General features: G+C 35.5%; 1 protein-coding gene across 1 annotated transcript in view; it reads right to left on the bottom strand.

Moving 5' to 3' along the window:
• Positions 1-19572, bottom strand: part of LOC149801276 (two pore channel protein 2-like) — a 115316-nt gene that overhangs the window by 49175 nt on the left and 46569 nt on the right. The window contains exons 14-18 of the mRNA XM_089955335.1: positions 18317-18412; positions 15647-15766; positions 14541-14597; positions 6519-6647; positions 2771-2817 (exon numbers count right to left, since the gene is read on the bottom strand). Of these exons, the coding sequence (XP_089811461.1) occupies positions 2771-2817; positions 6519-6647; positions 14541-14597; positions 15647-15766; positions 18317-18412 (449 nt within the window). The remainder of the gene's footprint in view (positions 1-2770; positions 2818-6518; positions 6648-14540; positions 14598-15646; positions 15767-18316; positions 18413-19572) is intronic.

Genomic DNA, 19572 nt, shown 5'->3' with positions numbered 1-19572 from the left:
GTAACAAACCTAAACAACCATCATGTTGCATCTTCCTATGAACCTATACATACCAGCACAGTCCGAAACAACAAAGATCTAATGATACTAAATGGCTAACCAATTCTTCCAATTCCAGAAATCTGAATGGCTAAAATGCTTTTGACATATAACAAAACCCATAAACATTTGTCTTCACAAATTATCTGCATCCATCTTTTCTCTTTGTCACATTTTTTCACCTAATTTGTATAGTTAAATTGGCTAGGTTCTTCTTGAGTACAAACCAATTTTTGCATTGAGAAAGTACAATATACCAGTCTTACTGATGATGAATTACTACTTTCAGTACTTGTGTTTACAAAGAAATTTGCTGTTTCATGATTAAAAAAATGTTGTATATGCAAAATTCTGTTGATATAATTCAGAATCCAGGATTTATGCAAAAAATATGTAATAATTCTGCAAACTCTAGAATGGTTGTCATCTCTTCTACAAACAAGAATATTTCCTATTATATATGTTGCTCTTTACAAAGACACCGTTTATTCCTCGGTTGATCTTTTACTTCCACCAAGACCATAACTGAGGATAGTATAAAACATGTTAATTCTGGAAAATTATATTTTAAAACTATGTGAATAATATTTAAAAAGAATAAATTTGCTCAGTATGGATATGCAGCAGATGGTATATATTTGTTTTCTGACTAATTTATTTTTTTACTTCACCTGCTGGTTTGACAACCTTAAGGGAGTTCACTCTTTGGAGTTAAAAACAGGACCTATACACAGGTTCATTACAGGAGAATACTAGCTGGAAACAAATATGATTATTGCAATAAGAGCTGACTTTCTCAGAAATATATAGGGAATATATCGTAAATAAACAAAAGAAAATTCAGATAAAAAGGTTTATATAATTGAAGCTGTCTTGAACAGGAATGTCATGCACTGATTAATTGTCTCGACAGAAGAATCTCAATTATCCAGATAAACAAATCTATAATTGTAAAGTACATATTGAAAATCTTGCAAGACTAGGTTTTAGCTGGATGAATCACAAATATGAGTGAATACATTCCATGTACATGAGACTCTACTGTAATTCAATGGATCTCTAAATATTTTTCAACTATTTAGATTAAAAAGATTCCAAATTAAAATAAATAACTATTGTGAATTCATTTATTTTTGTATTTAAATTATTGGATTGGGGAAAGGGTTCTATTGTTTTAGTTCTTTGATTTGATGTTTGTTGAAACCATTGATGTTTGTTGAAACCATAAAATCCTCAGAGGCTTGTACTCATGAAAAATACTGACTTCTCGGTCTTCTGAGAATTTTCACTTGTTCCTGTCCAAAGAGTTGATTTTAATTAAGGTCAAGACGCTTTAATCAAGAGCCGATTTTCAGTATGGTCAAGACACTTTGATCAAGAGCCGATTTTCAGTATGGTCAAGACACTTTAATCAAGAGCTAATTTTCAGTAAGGTCAAGACACTTTAATCAAGAGCTAATTTTCAGTAAGGTCAAGACACTTTAATCAAGTAACTGAGGTATTTAAAAAATATTAAGCAGAATCACATCTATCAAAAATACATAAAGTATTAAATATTTTCAAACCAGTTTTTGTTTGGTTTGGTGTTTTTACAGTACAACAAAACAAGCAGGTTGATTAGTGCTCAAGCAACAGGAGTAAAGTGCCTTGTCTAGGAAACACTGCAGTAGCCAACCCACGCTTATTCAAACACTGCAGTAGCCAACCCATGCTGATTCAAATGCTGCAGTAGCCTACCCACACTGATTCAAACACTGCAGTAGCCAACTCATGCTGATTCAAACACTGCAGTAGCCAATCCACACTGATTCAAACAATGCAGTAGCCAACCCATGCTTATTCAAACACTGCAGTAGCCAACTCATGCTGATTCAAACACTGTAGTAGCCAACCCAGGCTGATTAAAACATTGCAGTAGCCAACCCATGCTGATTCAAGCAGTGCAGCAGCCAACCCATGCTGATTCAAACACTGCTGTAGCCAACCCATGCTGATTCAAACACTGCAGTAGCCAACCCATGCTGATTCAAACACTGCAGTAGCCAACCCATGCTGATTCAAACACTGCAGTAGCCAACCCACACTGATTCAAACACTGCAGTAGTCAACCCATGTTGATTCAAACACTGCAGTAGCCAAACCACGCTGATACAATTGTTAGATCTTAACCAGCATACACCTGCGCGTTTGCAAGTTCAGCATGCAAACCATTTAGTCACTTTAATTCCCCCGTTACTGAGCCAGGTTGACAAGTATAACCTAAAATATAAGCTAAATAGTTTCAGGCACACATCAAAATTCAATAAAACTTTATCAATAGTGTATCTGTACTTCAATAACTACTCAATTAAGAAGGCACCCCTTCAACAATAATAAGGTCATTTTGTAAAAGGGGTAACAGCTCTCATGTAAGACAATACCGTATGTACTTATAAAGCGAGTCCAACTGCAAACAAGACAGACCCTGCTCTGCTAAGTTGCCAGCAAATCAGTGTGTATGTTGTTTGTGTTCTAGTGATTTCTACCAACAAACAGCATAGACCCAGATGTGCTGGTGCATTATACACTGGCAGATCTGGGTCTGTGCAGTCAATTAGACTATTAAATGTGTATATATAGAAGGCAAAATAGGTTTATAGAATTGGACAAGGTCAGCTATTATCAGGGGCTGGCCTCTCTTGAGAGGGTTCTCTCATGCAGGGGATAACTTTACTAGATAATAAACACCTACCTGAGAAAAGGCAATCCATATAATCCAACAGTAACAATTTCAAATACCTGGAAGAAATGGAGATAATGCATTCTTGTTACTGATTAAACAAATCATCAGAGGAATCAGTATCTATTATACTAAACTATTCAATAATGTTCCATGTCACTCTATTCCATGTCACTCTATTCCATGTCACACTATTGTTTAGCCAAGAACTGTAAATATAATCATTTGTACTCTAAATGTTGCCACACTTGTACTTTAATATTTAAAAATAGAATCACTTTCCAAACTGCAAGCAACCCCACTCCACCCAAAGTTTCTATTACAATGTTTTTTTTATATACTGAACCATACATTTCCATACTATTGCCACTCTACAGGTGGGCCACTTAAGCCATGTCTGATTTAAAGACAAAAAAACGAATGTATTGGATGTTACTGTAGTAATACCAGAAATGGATTTGGACAACTTTTGGCCTAAGACTTACTGACCTCCTGTGACTGAGTGTATATAAATGGGTTTGGACAACCTTAGGCCTAAGACCTACAGACACCCCTGTGACTGAGTCCATAGAAATGTGTTCAGACAACCTCAGGCCTAAGACCCCCTCACAAATGAGTCCACAGAACTGGACTTGGACAACCTCAGGCTTAAGACCCCCCTCACGACCGAGTCCAAAGAACTAAAAACCTAAGACCTAAGACTTACAGAGACCCCTGTGACTGAGTACATATCTCTACCATATATATTCAAATTTGACATCAGTGCAGCATTTATATGAATTTGCTCAGACAAGTACTAATAATGTCAGAAAATGCATATATACCATGTTGTCGCTGCAATCAAGTGACAAGTGAGTTGAAGTCTTCATGTAATCTTTGGTTTAATATAAAATGTAACCACTGAGTACCCATGGTATCATGTACTACTTAGTTTTGGGTATAATATAAAATGTAATCACTGAGTACCCATGGTGTCATGTACTACTTAGTTTTGGGTATAATATAAAATGTAACCACTGAGTACCCATGGTATCATGTACTACTTAGTTTTGGGTATAATATAAAATGTAACCACTGAGTACCCGTGGTATCATGTACTACTTAGTTTTGGGTATAATATAAAATGTAACCACTGAGTACCTGTGGTATCATGTACTACTTAGTTTTGGGTATAATATAAAATGTAACCACTGAGTACCCATGGTGTCATGTACTACTTAGTTTTGGGTATAATATAAAATGTAACCACTGAGTCCCTGTGGTGTCATGTACTACTTAGTTTTGGGTATAATATAAAATGTAACCACTGAGTCCCTGTGGTGTCATGTACTACTTAGTTTTGGGTATAATATAAAATGTAACCACTGAGTCCCTGTGGTGTCATGTACTACTTAGTTTTGGGTATAATATAAAATGTAACCACTGAGTACCTGTGGTGTCATGTACTACTTAGTTTTGGGTATAATATAAAATGTAACCACTGAGTCCCTGTGGTGTCATGTACTACTTAGTTTTGGGTATAATATAAAATGTAACCACTGAGTCCCTGTGTTGTCATGTACTACTTAGTTTTGGGTATAATATAAAATGTAACCACTGAGTCCCTGTGGTGTCATGTACTACTTAGTTTTGGGTATAATATAAAATGTAACCACTGAGTACCTGTGGTGTCATGTACTACTTAGTTTTGGGTATAATATAAAATGTAACCACTGAGTACCCATGGTGTCATGTACTACTTAGTTTTGGGTATAATATAAAATGTAACCACTGAGTCCCTGTGGTGTCATGTACTACTTAGTTTTGGGTATAATATAAAATGTAACCACTGAGTCCCTGTGTTGTCATGTACTACTTAGTTTTGGGTATAATATAAAATGTAACCACTGAGTCCCTGTGGTGTCATGTACTACTTAGTTTTGGGTATAATATAAAATGTAACCACTGAGTCCCTGTGGTGTCATGTACTACTTAGTTTTGGGTATAATATAAAATGTAACCACTGAGTCCCTGTGGTGTCATGTACTACTTAGTTTTGGGTATAATATAAAATGTAACCACTGAGTCCCTGTGGTGTCATGTACTACTTAGTTTTGGGTATAATATAAAATGTAACCATTGAGTCCCTGTGGTGTCATGTACTACTTAGTTTTGGGTATAATATAAAATGTAACCATTGAGTCCCTGTGGTGTCATGTACTACTTAGTTTTGGGTATAATATAAAATGTAACCATTGAGTCCCTGTGGTGTCATGTACTACTTAGTTTTGGGTATAATATAAAATGTAACCATTGAGTCCCTGTGGTGTCATGTACTACTTAGTTTTGGGTATAATATAAAATGTAACCATTGAGTCCCTGTGGTGTCATGTACTACTTAGTTTTGGGTATAATATAAAATGTAACCACTGAGTCCCTGTGGTGTCATGTACTACTTAGTTTTGGGTATAATATAAAATGTAACCATTGAGTCCCTGTGGTGTCATGTACTACTTAGTTTTGGGTATAATATAAAATGTAACCACTGAGTCCCTGTGGTGTCATGTACTACTTAGTTTTGGGTATAATATAAAATGTAACCACTGAGTCCCTGTGGTGTCATGTACTACTTAGTTTTGGGTATAATATAAAATGTAACCACTGAGTCCCTGTGGTGTCATGTACTACTTAGTTTTGGGTATAATATAAAATGTAACCATTGAGTCCCTGTGGTGTCATGTACTACTTAGTTTTGGGTATAATATAAAATGTAACCACTGAGTCCCTGTGGTGTCATGTACTACTTAGTTTTGGGTATAATATAAAATGTAACGACTGAGTCCCTGTGGTGTCATGTACTACTTAGTTTTGGGTAAAATATAAAATGTAACCACTGAGTCCCTGTGGTGTCATGTACTACTTAGTTTTGGGTATAATATAAAATGTAACCACTGAGTACCTGTGGTGTCATGTACTACTTAGTTTTGGGTAAACTATAAAATGTAACCACTGAGTCCCTGTGGTGTCATGTACTACTTAGTTTTGGGTATAATATAAAATGTAACCATTGAGTCCCTGTGGTGTCATGTACTACTTAGTTCTGGGTATAATATAAAATGTAACCATTGAGTCCCTGTGGTGTCATGTACTACTTAGTTTTGGGTATAATATAAAATGTAACCACTGAGTACCTGTGGTGTCATGTACTACTTAGTTTTGGGTATAATATAAAATGTAACCACTGAGTACCTGTGGTGTCATGTACTACTTAGTTTTGGGTATAATATAAAATGTAACCACTGAGTCCCTGTGGTGTCATGTACTACTTAGTTCTGGGTAAAATAAATAAATGTAATGAACTAATATCTTCCATGAAACAAACAAATTAAATTATTTAAAGAACTGTTTTTAATACAATTACTACTAGTAATGGATCTTTTATGATTTTGGAAAATAACAATATCTTACTAAAATGCACAATCCACAACTCATGTTGCAAATAATATTTACACACTGTCTGATTATCTCACATACACGATACCCTTTTCAACTCTTTGGAATCAATATGAGCATATCTAGAGAAAATTTTGATATACAAAATTTAAAAAATATTTCCATTTCAATTGTAAACATTTTTCTTATTATATCCACTTGAGAAAAATGTTGAAAATTATCCGTTCACAATACAGTCTGATGGAGCACAACATCCTTATATCAATAAAAGTGGAGAGATATAAAGAGATTCATTCAAAGATAATCCAGAAATGCCATGGATACTTACTGCCAAAATAGCCACAATGATGCCATCAAAAATATGTGACCTGTACCAAGTATAACGCCGCCAACCCAGACTGACGAAGATGAAGACTTGTTCTATCACATAGTAAAGGATGAAAAGGAAGTTAATAATCTGAAAATAAAATAAAAAATTCAACTGGAAATGACCTGCATTACTTGCAAAAAAAATTCAACATTTTATGAACACAGCTCTAATGCAGCATGTATAACAGAACAAATTTTATATTTAGTGTAACATTATATTTTGTTATCTGCAACAAAAATATCCAAATTCCACAAACTTGATGAAACTGGCATGAATTACAAATTCAAATCACAAAGAACTGGTTTCAGGTTGAACAAAAAAAAAACAACCTCCATTTCCATGAATTTGAATATTTCCAAAAAAAGGAAAGGTTCCTATCTCAAATGATATAAATGTGTAATGCATAAGTACAGAAGTTGACATTACCATATATACATACTAATAAGTATAACTGTAAATTGCATGGAGCCAGATTTGCCATCATATAATGTGCCTGTAAACTGGGTCTATGCAGTCTGTTAGAAGCAATTAGTAGAAAAAACAACACTGACCCTTGACCTGCAGCGCATTATGCAATGGCAGATGATGGTCTATGTTGTATGAAGTAGGAACTGACATGTAAGTGAATATAGATGGTATTAATAGATATTATCATTATGTAGTGTGTCAATAGTTGACATAAATCTTTAATGTATCAGTAACTGACAAATGTCTAATGTATCACTAGCCAACATAATTATGCAACATAACAATATATGAAATACTGGTAATTATGTAATATATCCATAACTGCCATAACTCTGTGTGTGCGTGTGTTTGTGTGTGTGTGTGTGTGTGTGTGTCCGTGTTTGCGATATTTGGATTTTTAACATAGCTTGAAACTTTTCAGTCATATTGCTACAATGTCTGCTGTGTGGTAGTACATAATGATGTCTAGCACTGGGGTATCATGCCACAGACATGTAGAATGATGTCCCACCCAGTCACATTATCCTGAAACCAGGCCGGCCAGTCCTAACACTAACCTCTTAATGCTGAGCGCCAAGAGAGGCAGCTGCTAGTACCATTTTCATAAGTCTTTGTTGTGACTCTGCTGGGGTTCGAACCCCATATCTGGTGCATCCGAGGCAGACACTCTAACCACTTAGGCCACCGGAGCAGTTTGGTAACTATGTAATGTATTAATAACCGACATATTTGTGTAAGATATCAATAATACAGATTATAGTGCAGTGGCAGCATGCATGCTTTGCACCTCTGCTATCCTGGGTACAATCCAAGGCGAAAATACATTCAAGCTTATGTGGATACACATATCAATTTGATGGTCTTTTCATCTTTAGAAGGTCTTTAGAACGTATGATTGTGCTATTTTTTACATGTTGACATATTTCTAGCAAGCAGATTACAGACAGATATAGACATTTCATCTGTTCATATGCCATTCTCATCCTTCACAAGATAAAACTATTAATTTTTATTCAACTTTCTGGGCAATCTCAGGCTGCCCCATTTAATCAGGCACAGGACTCATCTTGGTTACCACATGCTTTGTTTTGCACTGAATCAATGCTCTGAAAACATTACCAATTTCATGTCTTCATTTAAATTTGGAAGGCATCTATGTATTATCTTCTAAACAGAAAAATAGTGCAATTTCTTCACGTAGGGAAAATCTTATCTAAGACAAGTGCGAGTATGGGAGCAAAGACAACTAACAACCAATTCCTTCACTGCTGCTGACACAGACACTCATTTCTGTGATTGAAAAAGGAAATTACTGCCCCCTTCTTGACTCTGAAGTAATTTTTTTATCCGTCAGCATGTACAGTCACTGATTAAATATACAAGCAAAAAAGGAGACATTCAAAATGTGCTCTCCATGTACAATTTAAGTACTACACAGATCATTTAATAGCTCACCACCAACATACCTTGGTGTGACTCTGAACTGATCACTGACATTCTAAAACCACCTGAAGAAAACTGCAGCAAAACTTGTTACTCGAAGCAACCTACTCTGCAAACTGCCTGGCTCAGCCTGGGGCGCTAGTGCTTAGACACTAAAGACACCACCACCTGCCCTCTGTTATTTGACAGCTGATTATTGCACTCCTGTCTGGGCTCAACCATCTCACACTAAGTTAAATGATGTCCACCTCAACACAACAATGCGCATAATCTCTGGAATACTACATCCTAATCCTTTACCATGGCTGCTGGTACTCAGCAACATTCCTCCTCCACATCTGCATTGCCAGGAAGCAACCACAAAAGTGTTGGCTAAGTCATATGATAATCACTTTGTCCACAGCCAAGACACTCAAGACATCAGCACTGGCTCTCTGTCATTCGACAGCTGAGTATTGCGCTACTATCTGGGCTCGATCATCCCACACAAAGTTAATTGATGTCCAGCTCAACACAACAGTGTGCATAATCTCTGGAATATTATGGCCTACTTCTTTACCATGGCTGCCAGTACTCAGCAGCATACCTCCTCCACAGCTATGTCACCAGGAAGCAACCGTAAAAGTGTTGGCTAAGGTCTATGACAGTGAGAAACTTTCATGTTACATGGACATCACCTCATATCAAACAGTCCAAGATGCCTAATCTGGTTAGGTCCATTGCCAGTGGATATGGCAGCTATTTTGGCATGGAGTGTCAAGTGGTCTTCAACAGATGTTGTAAACCGATCCCTCATAGCCAAGCCATCTGTCTGCCCTCCTGGCTTCAACCTTCCATGTCATCTGTGGACAACAATGAACCGCTTTTGGACAGGACAGGGTCTTTGTGCAGTCAACCTTGTCTGATGGGGCCAGGCCACTAACCATTCCTGTTGCTATAGAGCTCTTCAGACCAAGTCACACACTGTGAACAACTGTCCACTGACAAGTTCCCCAGTGGACTGTAGGCTCTGCACCTTACTGATGATGATGTTAAATGGCTGAGCTTTTAAAAACAATAACCACCAATCAGCATTGAATGTAACATATTTCACAGCAAAACACGATGAAGTGTAGCCCTCAAATTCAATAAAAGTAGACAAGATATGAAGCAACAGCAAGTTATTACATAATCAGTAATATAGTTAAATCACACAAGGGGAACAAATCTAAAATGTCTTCTTTATGCTGATGTATGGGATTAAATAAACAGCATGGAATTGGTGGTGTTAGGCAAACTTCAAACCATGTGAGTTATTCACCTTGTGTTTGCTAATTTGTAGAATGTCCAAAGTTTTTCTTTGTTACTGTCATAAATAAGTGCATGTGCCTGCAACAACTGTCTCAGATGAATTCTCAATTTAAAGAATAAAAAGGCAAGTAACTATTATTCACAACTGCAGAAGATTAAAGTAACTTGTATCGGTTAACTATCATTTTGCACCTCTCGTATCCATAAGGGTATCGATATGGAAAACATATAAAGGGCTAAGGTTTTGTTTAAGTATTTCTTTTACTCAAAAGTTGCACCTTTATACTGATGACACATTTCTATTTTTCCTAGTTGGGACCTTGACCTTGAGGCAGTGGGCACGGCTATGGTACAGGACACACTGTTTCATCATGATATATACATTTAGGCAAAGTTTCTTTAAAATACCTTCAATACTACAAAGGTTAAACTCCTTACATGGATACAAGTCATAGGATTACATAATTTCCCTTACCATGACCTAGATCTGGAAGCAGCAGGAGGCATGAATTTGGTATGCAACACACTGTTTAGTCATGGTAAATACCCGGGCAAAGTTTTATTAAAATATCTTCAAACATAAGTCACATAATTATACTGGTACTTGCCATTACCTTGACATTGACCTTGAGGCAGGAGGCATGCTATTATTGATATCTACTTCATTAAAATGTCCTGAGTGGTCCATAAGTTGTAATCTAGACAATGATACAAGTGACATAATCACCTTTCCCACTGCTGCTGTTTGCATAGCTAGTATATGACACCAACTTGTGACATACACTTGAGCAATATTTCATTAAAACATCTGCGGTTCATAAGTTAAGCTCTGGACAATGATACAAGTCAAAGAGTTAGTTTTACATTCCTTGACCTTGAGGCAGATGACCTGGCATTATATGCAACTCATCATTAAGTTACATATACTTGTGCAAAATTCTAGTGCAGAAAGAACTTGTGTACTGCTGGACGGATGGTTAAACTGACAGAATAGATACAGACCAACAGTGAGAAAGAAGGACTTTGTTATTCATATTCAGTGACTCGCCCCTGTTGTTTGAATGGATAAAAACAAACTCTAAACAACCGAATTACTGTCAGTGTGTCACTGAGATTATTGATAGATTCAATGTTATATTAACTGACATAAACACTTTACATATAAAAAGAATATGCTGTAAAAACTTGAAAACAAAAGCATAACATATCATTTCTTTGTACCGTATTTACTCAAATACAGGTCAAATCCAACTGCAAAGACCCAGATGTCTGGTCGGTAGATCTGGGTCTGTGCAGTTTAGGATTAATAAGTAGAACAAACAACACACAACCTGATCTGGAGGTGCATTATGTGGTGGCAGATAAGGGTCTATTTGGTTTACAGTTGGACCCAATGTATATGTTTTATATAAGATAATTCAAGTTCAGCTTATCAAGGTTGATATAATGATTATATTTATCCTACAATAAATCCAGCTGGGCCATGAAGTAGACTTTCCAAAAATTTGCTAGATTCTATGAAAGCAAGGGATGGTCCTATCATCAGGTATAGGCTTGCTAGATTCTATGAAAGCAAGGGATGGTCCTATCATCAAGTATAGGCTTGCTAGATTCAGTGAAAGCAAGGGATGGTCCTATCATCAGGTATAGGCCTGCTAGATTCTATGAAAGCAAGGGATGGTCCTATCAACAAGTATAGGCTTGCTAGATTCTATGAAAGCAAGGGATGGTCCTATCATCAGGTATAAGCTTGCTAGATTCTATGAAAGCAAGGGATGGTCCTGTCATGAAGTTTTTTTTATGTGCTTTAAAATCTTGAGAGAATTCGTTCACCATCAAGTCAGTGAAGCCGCGTGACCAACTGTAGCTGCCATTATCCATTCGGTCCAGAATCAAACACAAAATTTGTTTTCTGTGCTATGTTTCACTGTCGGACTCTAGTAGTCCAACATACCTATCCAACCTCACCCATGTGTACACACCAGCAAAATACTTACGCTCCTCTTCTGACAATCGTATACTCATTATTCCCACTATGAAAACAAAGTCATATGGACAATGTTCTTTTGCATACCAGGGCCCAGCAACATGGAATGAATTGCCCACTGAACTTAAACACAAAGACACAGTGATCCCATTTGAGAGTGCTCTCAAAACTCACTTATTTCGACTGCAAGAAAAAACTTAAAGACCTAATAATGTTTCCTACCTTAAATATTCTCAGCATGTTTTTTCAAGTTTTCTAATTTCATGGTGTTTGTTTTTGTAATCATATCATTATATGTTTTTTATCTTATAGGTGTTGTCTAACGTTGTAAAGCGCTTAGAGCTTTTAAAGATTAGGTGCTATACAAAGTCCTCATTATTATTATTATTACTATTTCTCATACTCGAAATTTACAAGTTCTTTGTCTGCGTCTACATCACTAAGTCATCTGAATTTGATAATTTATAAAAACTAATTGCTGCCTACATAAATATCAGAGCCTTTACCTAAGTTATTGAAGCTTTCATAGTTGTGATTCTGATCGTGAAAACGCGAGTAAGTACTGAACGAAATCCACAACCTCCATTTTGGAGAGTGGAGAATAAGACCCAGTTACTTTAAATAGCAGATTTCAACCAGAGCATAAACAGCAATCACGTGATTTGACGTAATGGTCATTCACAGCAATGAATGTAGTATCTAATAAGGGAGTTTCCCCGAAGGTGGCACTACAAAAATCCGCTCAAAATGGCTGATGTTTACAGGAGATATCGAAAGGCGCTTCCATGAGAATGGTGTAGAGGTGATCAAAGGCGCTTGTATGCGAATGTAGTAGAGGTGTCCAAAGGTGATTGCATGAGAAAACAAATTATTAATTTTTTTTGGAGGGGGATATACCAAAAATGCGTAATCTGAATACAGATATGCATAATGTGTAATTTAGTGAAAAAAAGCAGAACGATTATGCCAAAAGCGTAATGGTTGGCATGTATGTGAATGTATAATCAAAGCAAAAGGAGAGCAGTATCCTACATAGCCCAGCATAAAAATAAAAAATAAAAAGACTATAACTCTGTCCAAAAATGAACTTGACAAGTCCCATAAATCCAAACATATATGTCTATTAGAATATGTTGAATCATTCTTGAGCTGTGCTGAATACATGCAACATCCAATGTCCAGGAAATAAAATTTCACTGACAAGGGCCATAACTCTGTCCAAAAACCTACCACATCTAATAGACAATGTTCTTGTTTTGCAATAAGTTTTCAAGTATTTAAATGTTTTAAGGATATTTTTTTTTATAGAAACTGATCTTTCTCAATGTTTACTATCAAAACAAAATATATAACTATAGTCCTTGCATACCCTCCTGTTTGTTTGTACCCCCCTACCAGTTTTGAAAACTAAAAACATCAAGGATACAATAAAATGCATCAAACTTTGTCATTTCATTCACTGATTTATAATTTATGACCTGTTTGTCTCCAAGGTGTCCAAAACACTGTTGACTTATTGGCATTTCAATGCAAATGGAAGCTCCTTATGTAAATAAGCAAACAGACTGCTTGCTGTCCCATGTCTTGTTTCTAGAACAGTCTATTTCTGAGTCAGTAAAAACAGTGTTGTCTACATCCAATATTTGCAATGTCTAGTTTTAATATTTCTAAAACAAACTGAACAAATAGGTTGGAGGAACTTTTGTGTTCAAAGAGCCATAAATCCTAAATTAAAGAAATTATTGAGATTTTCAAAGTGGTGAATTAGAACTCATCTGTTTTATGAAAACATAAGACTGGCCCAAGCAAATAAGGCAATTGTGTTGCTAAAGAGAATCCCTTTAGATTAAAAATGCTTAGAAGTTCATGGTGTTTGGGACCCTCTTGTGGCAATCAGGTTAGGACTTATAAATCATTGATTAAAATGACTAAGTTTTGTGCATGTTTTAAATCCTTGATGCTTTTTGTTTTTAAAATTAGTAGGGGGTTACAAACAAACGGGATGGTGTGAGAATACTATAGTTAGTGTGCCAATGAAACAAACGGGATGGTGTGAGAATACTTATAGTTAGTGTGCCAATGAAACAACGGGGTGCTATTCATCTGGTAAATATATGTATCACATCTGATCCACCTAACTGCATCCCATTTTGTTCATTTCTTTTTTCTTCTGCGTAAATGCTAATTTAAAAAGTCAAATGTTTCATTCAGCTTTTATGGTAAATGTTCCCTCATATTGTTTCATGAGTTTAGGAAAAGAATTGAGAGTTTTTCTATGAATTCAAGGAGTTTCAATGATTAAACAAAACTTTTTTTTTAAACTTAAAAGAGTTTTGAAGGCAACCCCAAAACTTCAAGAATATTTCAAGGTTATACAAACAGTGGAATATGGCATATCTGTAATGGTTGCTGTTGTTGTTGTTGTAGGGTTTAACGCCATTTTTCAGCACACGATAGGCTGTACATGGCGGCCAGTATTAATGGTGGAGGAAGAACCCAGGAAAACCCCAGAAAGAACCACCGACCCACGAGAAGCTACTGGCAAGCTTTCTCACATAACCACATTAGCCGAATCCGAGACTCGAACCCACGCAGACAGAGGTGAGATGGCAGTGATCCGTAACGGAGAGCGCTTTAGACCACTCGGCCACTCGGGGCCCTGTAATGGTTGCAAAGCTATTGTAGTTACAAGAAGTGTGAACAGATGGAAAGATAGAAGGAAAAGTTAATCAACGGCTCTTGCACCTCAACATGAAACCCTAATTAACAAAAATATGTAACTATTTACATACCCTCAAAGCCGATTTACTGGATGTTAAGGATTTGTCATACTGAGTGGCAAGCTCTGCCTAAAAAGAAAACATTAAAAGTTAAATTATGTTTTTAACATATCTGCATTTAAATGACATTAAATAAATTCATTTCACCATTTATTACATCAAACTGATGCATACAGTATAGTTGTAACACCATTTATTACATCAAATTGACACACACAGTATAATATTTGTAACACCATTTATTACATCAAATTGACACACACAGTATAATATTTGTGACACCATTTATTGCATCAAATTGACACACACAGTATAATATTTGTGACACCATTTATTACATCAAATTGACACACACAGTATAATATTTGTAACACCATTTATTACATCAAATTGACACACACAGTATAATATTTGTAACACCATTTATTACATCAAATTGACACACACAGTATAATATTTGTAACACCATTTATTACATCAAATTGACACACACAGTATAATATTTGTAACACCATTTATTACATCAAATTGACACACACAGTATAATATTTGTAAAACCATTTATTACATCAAACTGACAAGTGTATTATTTGTGACACCAGAATGTGCTAGTGTAATTAATATCATTCTACTAAGAATTTCTGTGTGATTTAAAGAATTAATTAGATTTGGGAACACTATATTCTCTGCAGCCCAAAGTTTCCAGAGAAACCCTAAAAAAACATGCAATATTATTTCAAAGGGTACAAATATTTAGTGACATAGTTTTAATATTCAGTCTATGAAAAAAGAATTTATACTATTTACAAATTCATATCCTGTGATGAAAAGACAAGATATTAGTTCATAACACCAAAAAGGAACTACTTATGTATTCATGCACCTATAAATATCTGTAATCCTAAGAACGCAATTTCATACTCTTAGCTAAATTAGCCTACAAAAGTTCAACTGCACAGGTCAGACTGCTTTAATTTAATGCTACAAGGTTTTCACTAACAGAAAATTTCCAAAATGGAAAATAAATGCTGTTAGAACATGAAAAAGGCTTAAATGAAATGCAGTAAAATCGGGTCTTCTATATAAACACATAAAAATTGAAATTAAGATATACATACTGTAATCAAGATGACATTGATAAAAGCCATAAGGTTCCCAAAGAAGGAGTAGTACTTGTGAGAGAAGATTTTTTGGAACCTACACAAGTGTGGATTCTGAAAGCATCTGATTTGCGGCTTCTAGAATTACAGAAAAAAAATTAAGAAAATTAAAAATTTATTTTTCAGATTTCTTACATTATTCGGTCTATTATATCATGTAACCAAATACAGCAAAACCTATCTTGACAGGCACTTCCATGTACAAAAAACACATACTCACAGAGAACAATAATTACAAACAGCTTCTCTTCATTTCACTGAAATAATCAACCAATACATAATGGACAGCTGTACCCAAATGACATAACTTTATGGTTCCTTTTACAGACAAGATTCATTGTATCAACAAGCTAGAGTAGGGCTGTATGTAATTTAGTGAACAAAGAGGGCTTCAACTGCATGGTGATAACACTGTTTCTGTGCATCTCTGCAGTATCAGATCTGATGTTAGATAATGCATGTGCAAAATTCAATGGCCATCCATTCAAAATAAATGGGGAAATCTGGTCATCAGACTTCTAATAATCTATTGTGCCAATCATGGCTTGTCAGATAATCAAGATACAGGCCAAAATTTTATTAGCACATGATAGCAACATGCAGACTTATCCAGGCACTTCAAAGTGAACTGAATTACCTCCCTTTTTCATCAAGTAATGTCACAAATGACACATCTCGGTGGTGATAGTGCTTAGAATGTACACAATTCTGTTTGAGTTGACATTCATCAGGCTCCTTCTAAATATGTGTACTAACTAAATTGTTGAAAACTATATTTATTATAGTGGATACAATAGGCAGTAAATATACTGTCATGGTCAAGCTGTCTCATCACTACATTTTATTTACAGCTCATAACATGGTCAATCTGTATCAACAACATTATTTAAAGCTCATGACATGGTTAAGCTGTCTCATCACATTATTTACAGCTTATGACATACTTAAACTGTCTCATCATCATATTGTTTACAGCTCATGACATGGTTAAGCTGTCTCATCACATTATTTACAGCTTATGACATACTTAAACTGTCTCATCATCATATTGTTTACAGCTCATGACATGGCTAAGCTATCTCATTATTACATTATTTACAGCTCATGCTATGGACAAGATGTCTCATAGCATTACATACAGCTTATGACATATCTAAGCTGTTGCTTCCTCACATTTACAGCTCATGACATGGTTGAGCTGTCTCATAATCCCAATTATTTACAGCTTATGACATAGTTAAGCTATCTCATTCTCACATTATTTTCAGCTCATGCTGTGGACAAGATGTCTCATTGCATTAAATACAGCTTATGACATATCTAAGCTGTTGCTTCCTCACATTTACAGCTCGTGACATGGCTGAGCTGTCTCATAATCCCCATTATTTACAGCTTATGACATGGTTAAGCTGTCTTTTCTTCACAGTATTTATGACCCAAGATACAGTTAAGCTGTCTCATCACATTATTTACAGTTCATGACATGGTTGAGCTGTCTCATCACATTATTTACAGCTCATGACATGAACAAGCAATCTCATCAACACATCACATTTACAGCTTATGACATAGTTAAGCTGTTGTGTCTTCACATTATTTACAGTTCATAAATTGGTTTAGCTGTCTTATCGTCACATTATTTACAGCTCAAGACAGACATTATATTTAAAAAATCAAATTCATGAATAAGATGTTTATTCTTAACATCATGTTTTCTTTTTTCATAAAATACTAGTATGCACAAGACCTCTCTTTTTTGTTTTCTCTCTCTCTCTCACATACACACTTTGCAGTAACAGAAAGTGCTGGTTACTCATCACAAATGCAACAACTCAGACATTAAAGAGAATCAGAAAAATGAGAAATTAAAGGCTGAGTACTTGTAAACTGGATGGCAAAAATACCTGCAAGTGAACTCCATTGGTTAAGTAAATATTATATCTTAGCCTGGATATTTCTTTTAACAGAACCTCTGCAGATGCAGCTAGTATCAGGGCAAGAAAAACAAACAAAAGCAGATGAGAAATTATATTGTTCTGTGAAATGCCAGATAAGCAAAGATAACTGAAAGACGGGTACATCCTTTATGTAGAGCATATCATTACATTAACTACTGCTCTCCCCTAATTGCTCTTAAAAGAAAAAAGAAAAATAACTGCTCTAGCTGTATTCCATTACAGGAATTGCTTGACCTGATTGTCAACATAGTTGTGTTAAACATTACAACATCATTCAAGTGTGTCCTACCAGATTATGACATCATCAAGCTAGTACATGACAAATGACCCAAGACAATCAGATTAAATATTTAAAAAAATAAGGAAACAAAAAGCATGAGATTTCCCTAACATGTTGTTACAATCAGTTTAGTTTTAAATGAACTGTAATTAAAAGTTAAGAATCTTATAGGCAAGAAGACAGTTGTTGAAGAACAATATAAATTAATGTCAGGACTATTTCAGAAACAAAAATGGGGGGGGGGTGTAATTCACAAGGCCCTTAATTGTATTCTAGGGTACAATGGATGGTTATTTTAAGACTAATCTAAGTTGAATATCTATACAATTATTTATAAAATATCCCTCATTAATAAAATCTGAAGAGGAAGAGCATAGAGTTATTACTAACTGGTCTTTTTTTCTTCTCTTTCTCCATTACTGACAGGATCTGCAAGAAGTCTTCCCAGGATACAAGATCATCTGTAGCCTCAGTTTCTGTGATTGCCTGAAACAAAGAAGAATCTGCAGTATTGTAAGATTTTCACCATTTCCATTTAAAAGCAAATGGACAGTACAAAAGGATTTTGGTGAATGCACATGATCGATATGACAAGCCGCTTGATGAAGTATGAATAATAAGATTTTAAAGCTGGTCATTCTGGTGGCTATACTTGAGGTCAGAGTGGTACCATTTTCATTTAGGACCAAGCAGATATCATAAAAGGTCTTCTTCTATTTTGTTTCAAGAGTAATAATAACAAGATTTTCAAGATGGCCATATGAGATGTCAGATCAGCACCATCTTTATATGACCAACTAGACATCATAACAAGTCTTTTAGCAAAAACAATATATTGATATGACACTCCATTCAGCAGTAGTCATAGCAAGATTTTCAAAACTGCTGATATGAAGACCATACTGGATGTCAGACTGGCATCATTTTCAATTGGAAGATCATAAGAAGTCTTTTAGTGAAAATCCCATGTTCAAATCATATCATCCACACAGTCAGAGCAGTGATATGATATTAAACATGGCCACTGTAACAACAATATATGACATCAAATCAGCACCATTTTCATTTAGGGCCAACTAGATGTAAGAAGTCTTCTGGCAAAAACCCTATTCAAATAACCTTCCATAAAGGAAGATAAGCAGTAACTAGATTTTCACGATGGTTGTCACTGCAGCCATATTGGACATCAGATTGGCATCATTTTCATTTAAAGCCAACTATTCATCATAAGAAGTCTTCAAGTGAAAACCTCATGTTGATATGATCATCCATTCAGACGGAGCAGTGCTCACTATATTTTCAAGATGGCAGCTGTAATTGCAATAGTGTACGTCTGAGTGGTACAAGTTTCATTTAGTACCAATTAGACCACACAAAAAATGTGTGTAAAGCTTCATGGCAGTCCTTGAAGCAGTTCAGGCAGAGGAGCATAACAAACTTCTTTTAATGGACAGTCAGATGACAGATCATCCCCTAACTGACAGACAGATGACAGATCATCCCATAATCTCTTCTGGTCTATGACAAGTAGAGCTAAATATCCTTAACAAAAAAGAAAAGGTTTCATGGAATAGCATCCTTATAAAATTTACTCCAACTGTATCTGACTTGAAAACACTTCAACATAAAACTTTATGCAAGGATCT

The sequence above is a fragment of the Sinohyriopsis cumingii genome, chromosome 4 (assembly GCF_028554795.1).
Source record: "Sinohyriopsis cumingii isolate HCF-2022 chromosome 4, ASM2855479v2, whole genome shotgun sequence".
In the NCBI taxonomy this organism is placed as follows: Eukaryota; Metazoa; Mollusca; class Bivalvia; order Unionida; family Unionidae; genus Sinohyriopsis; species Sinohyriopsis cumingii.
This window is presented reverse-complemented; position numbering and strand designations above follow the sequence as displayed.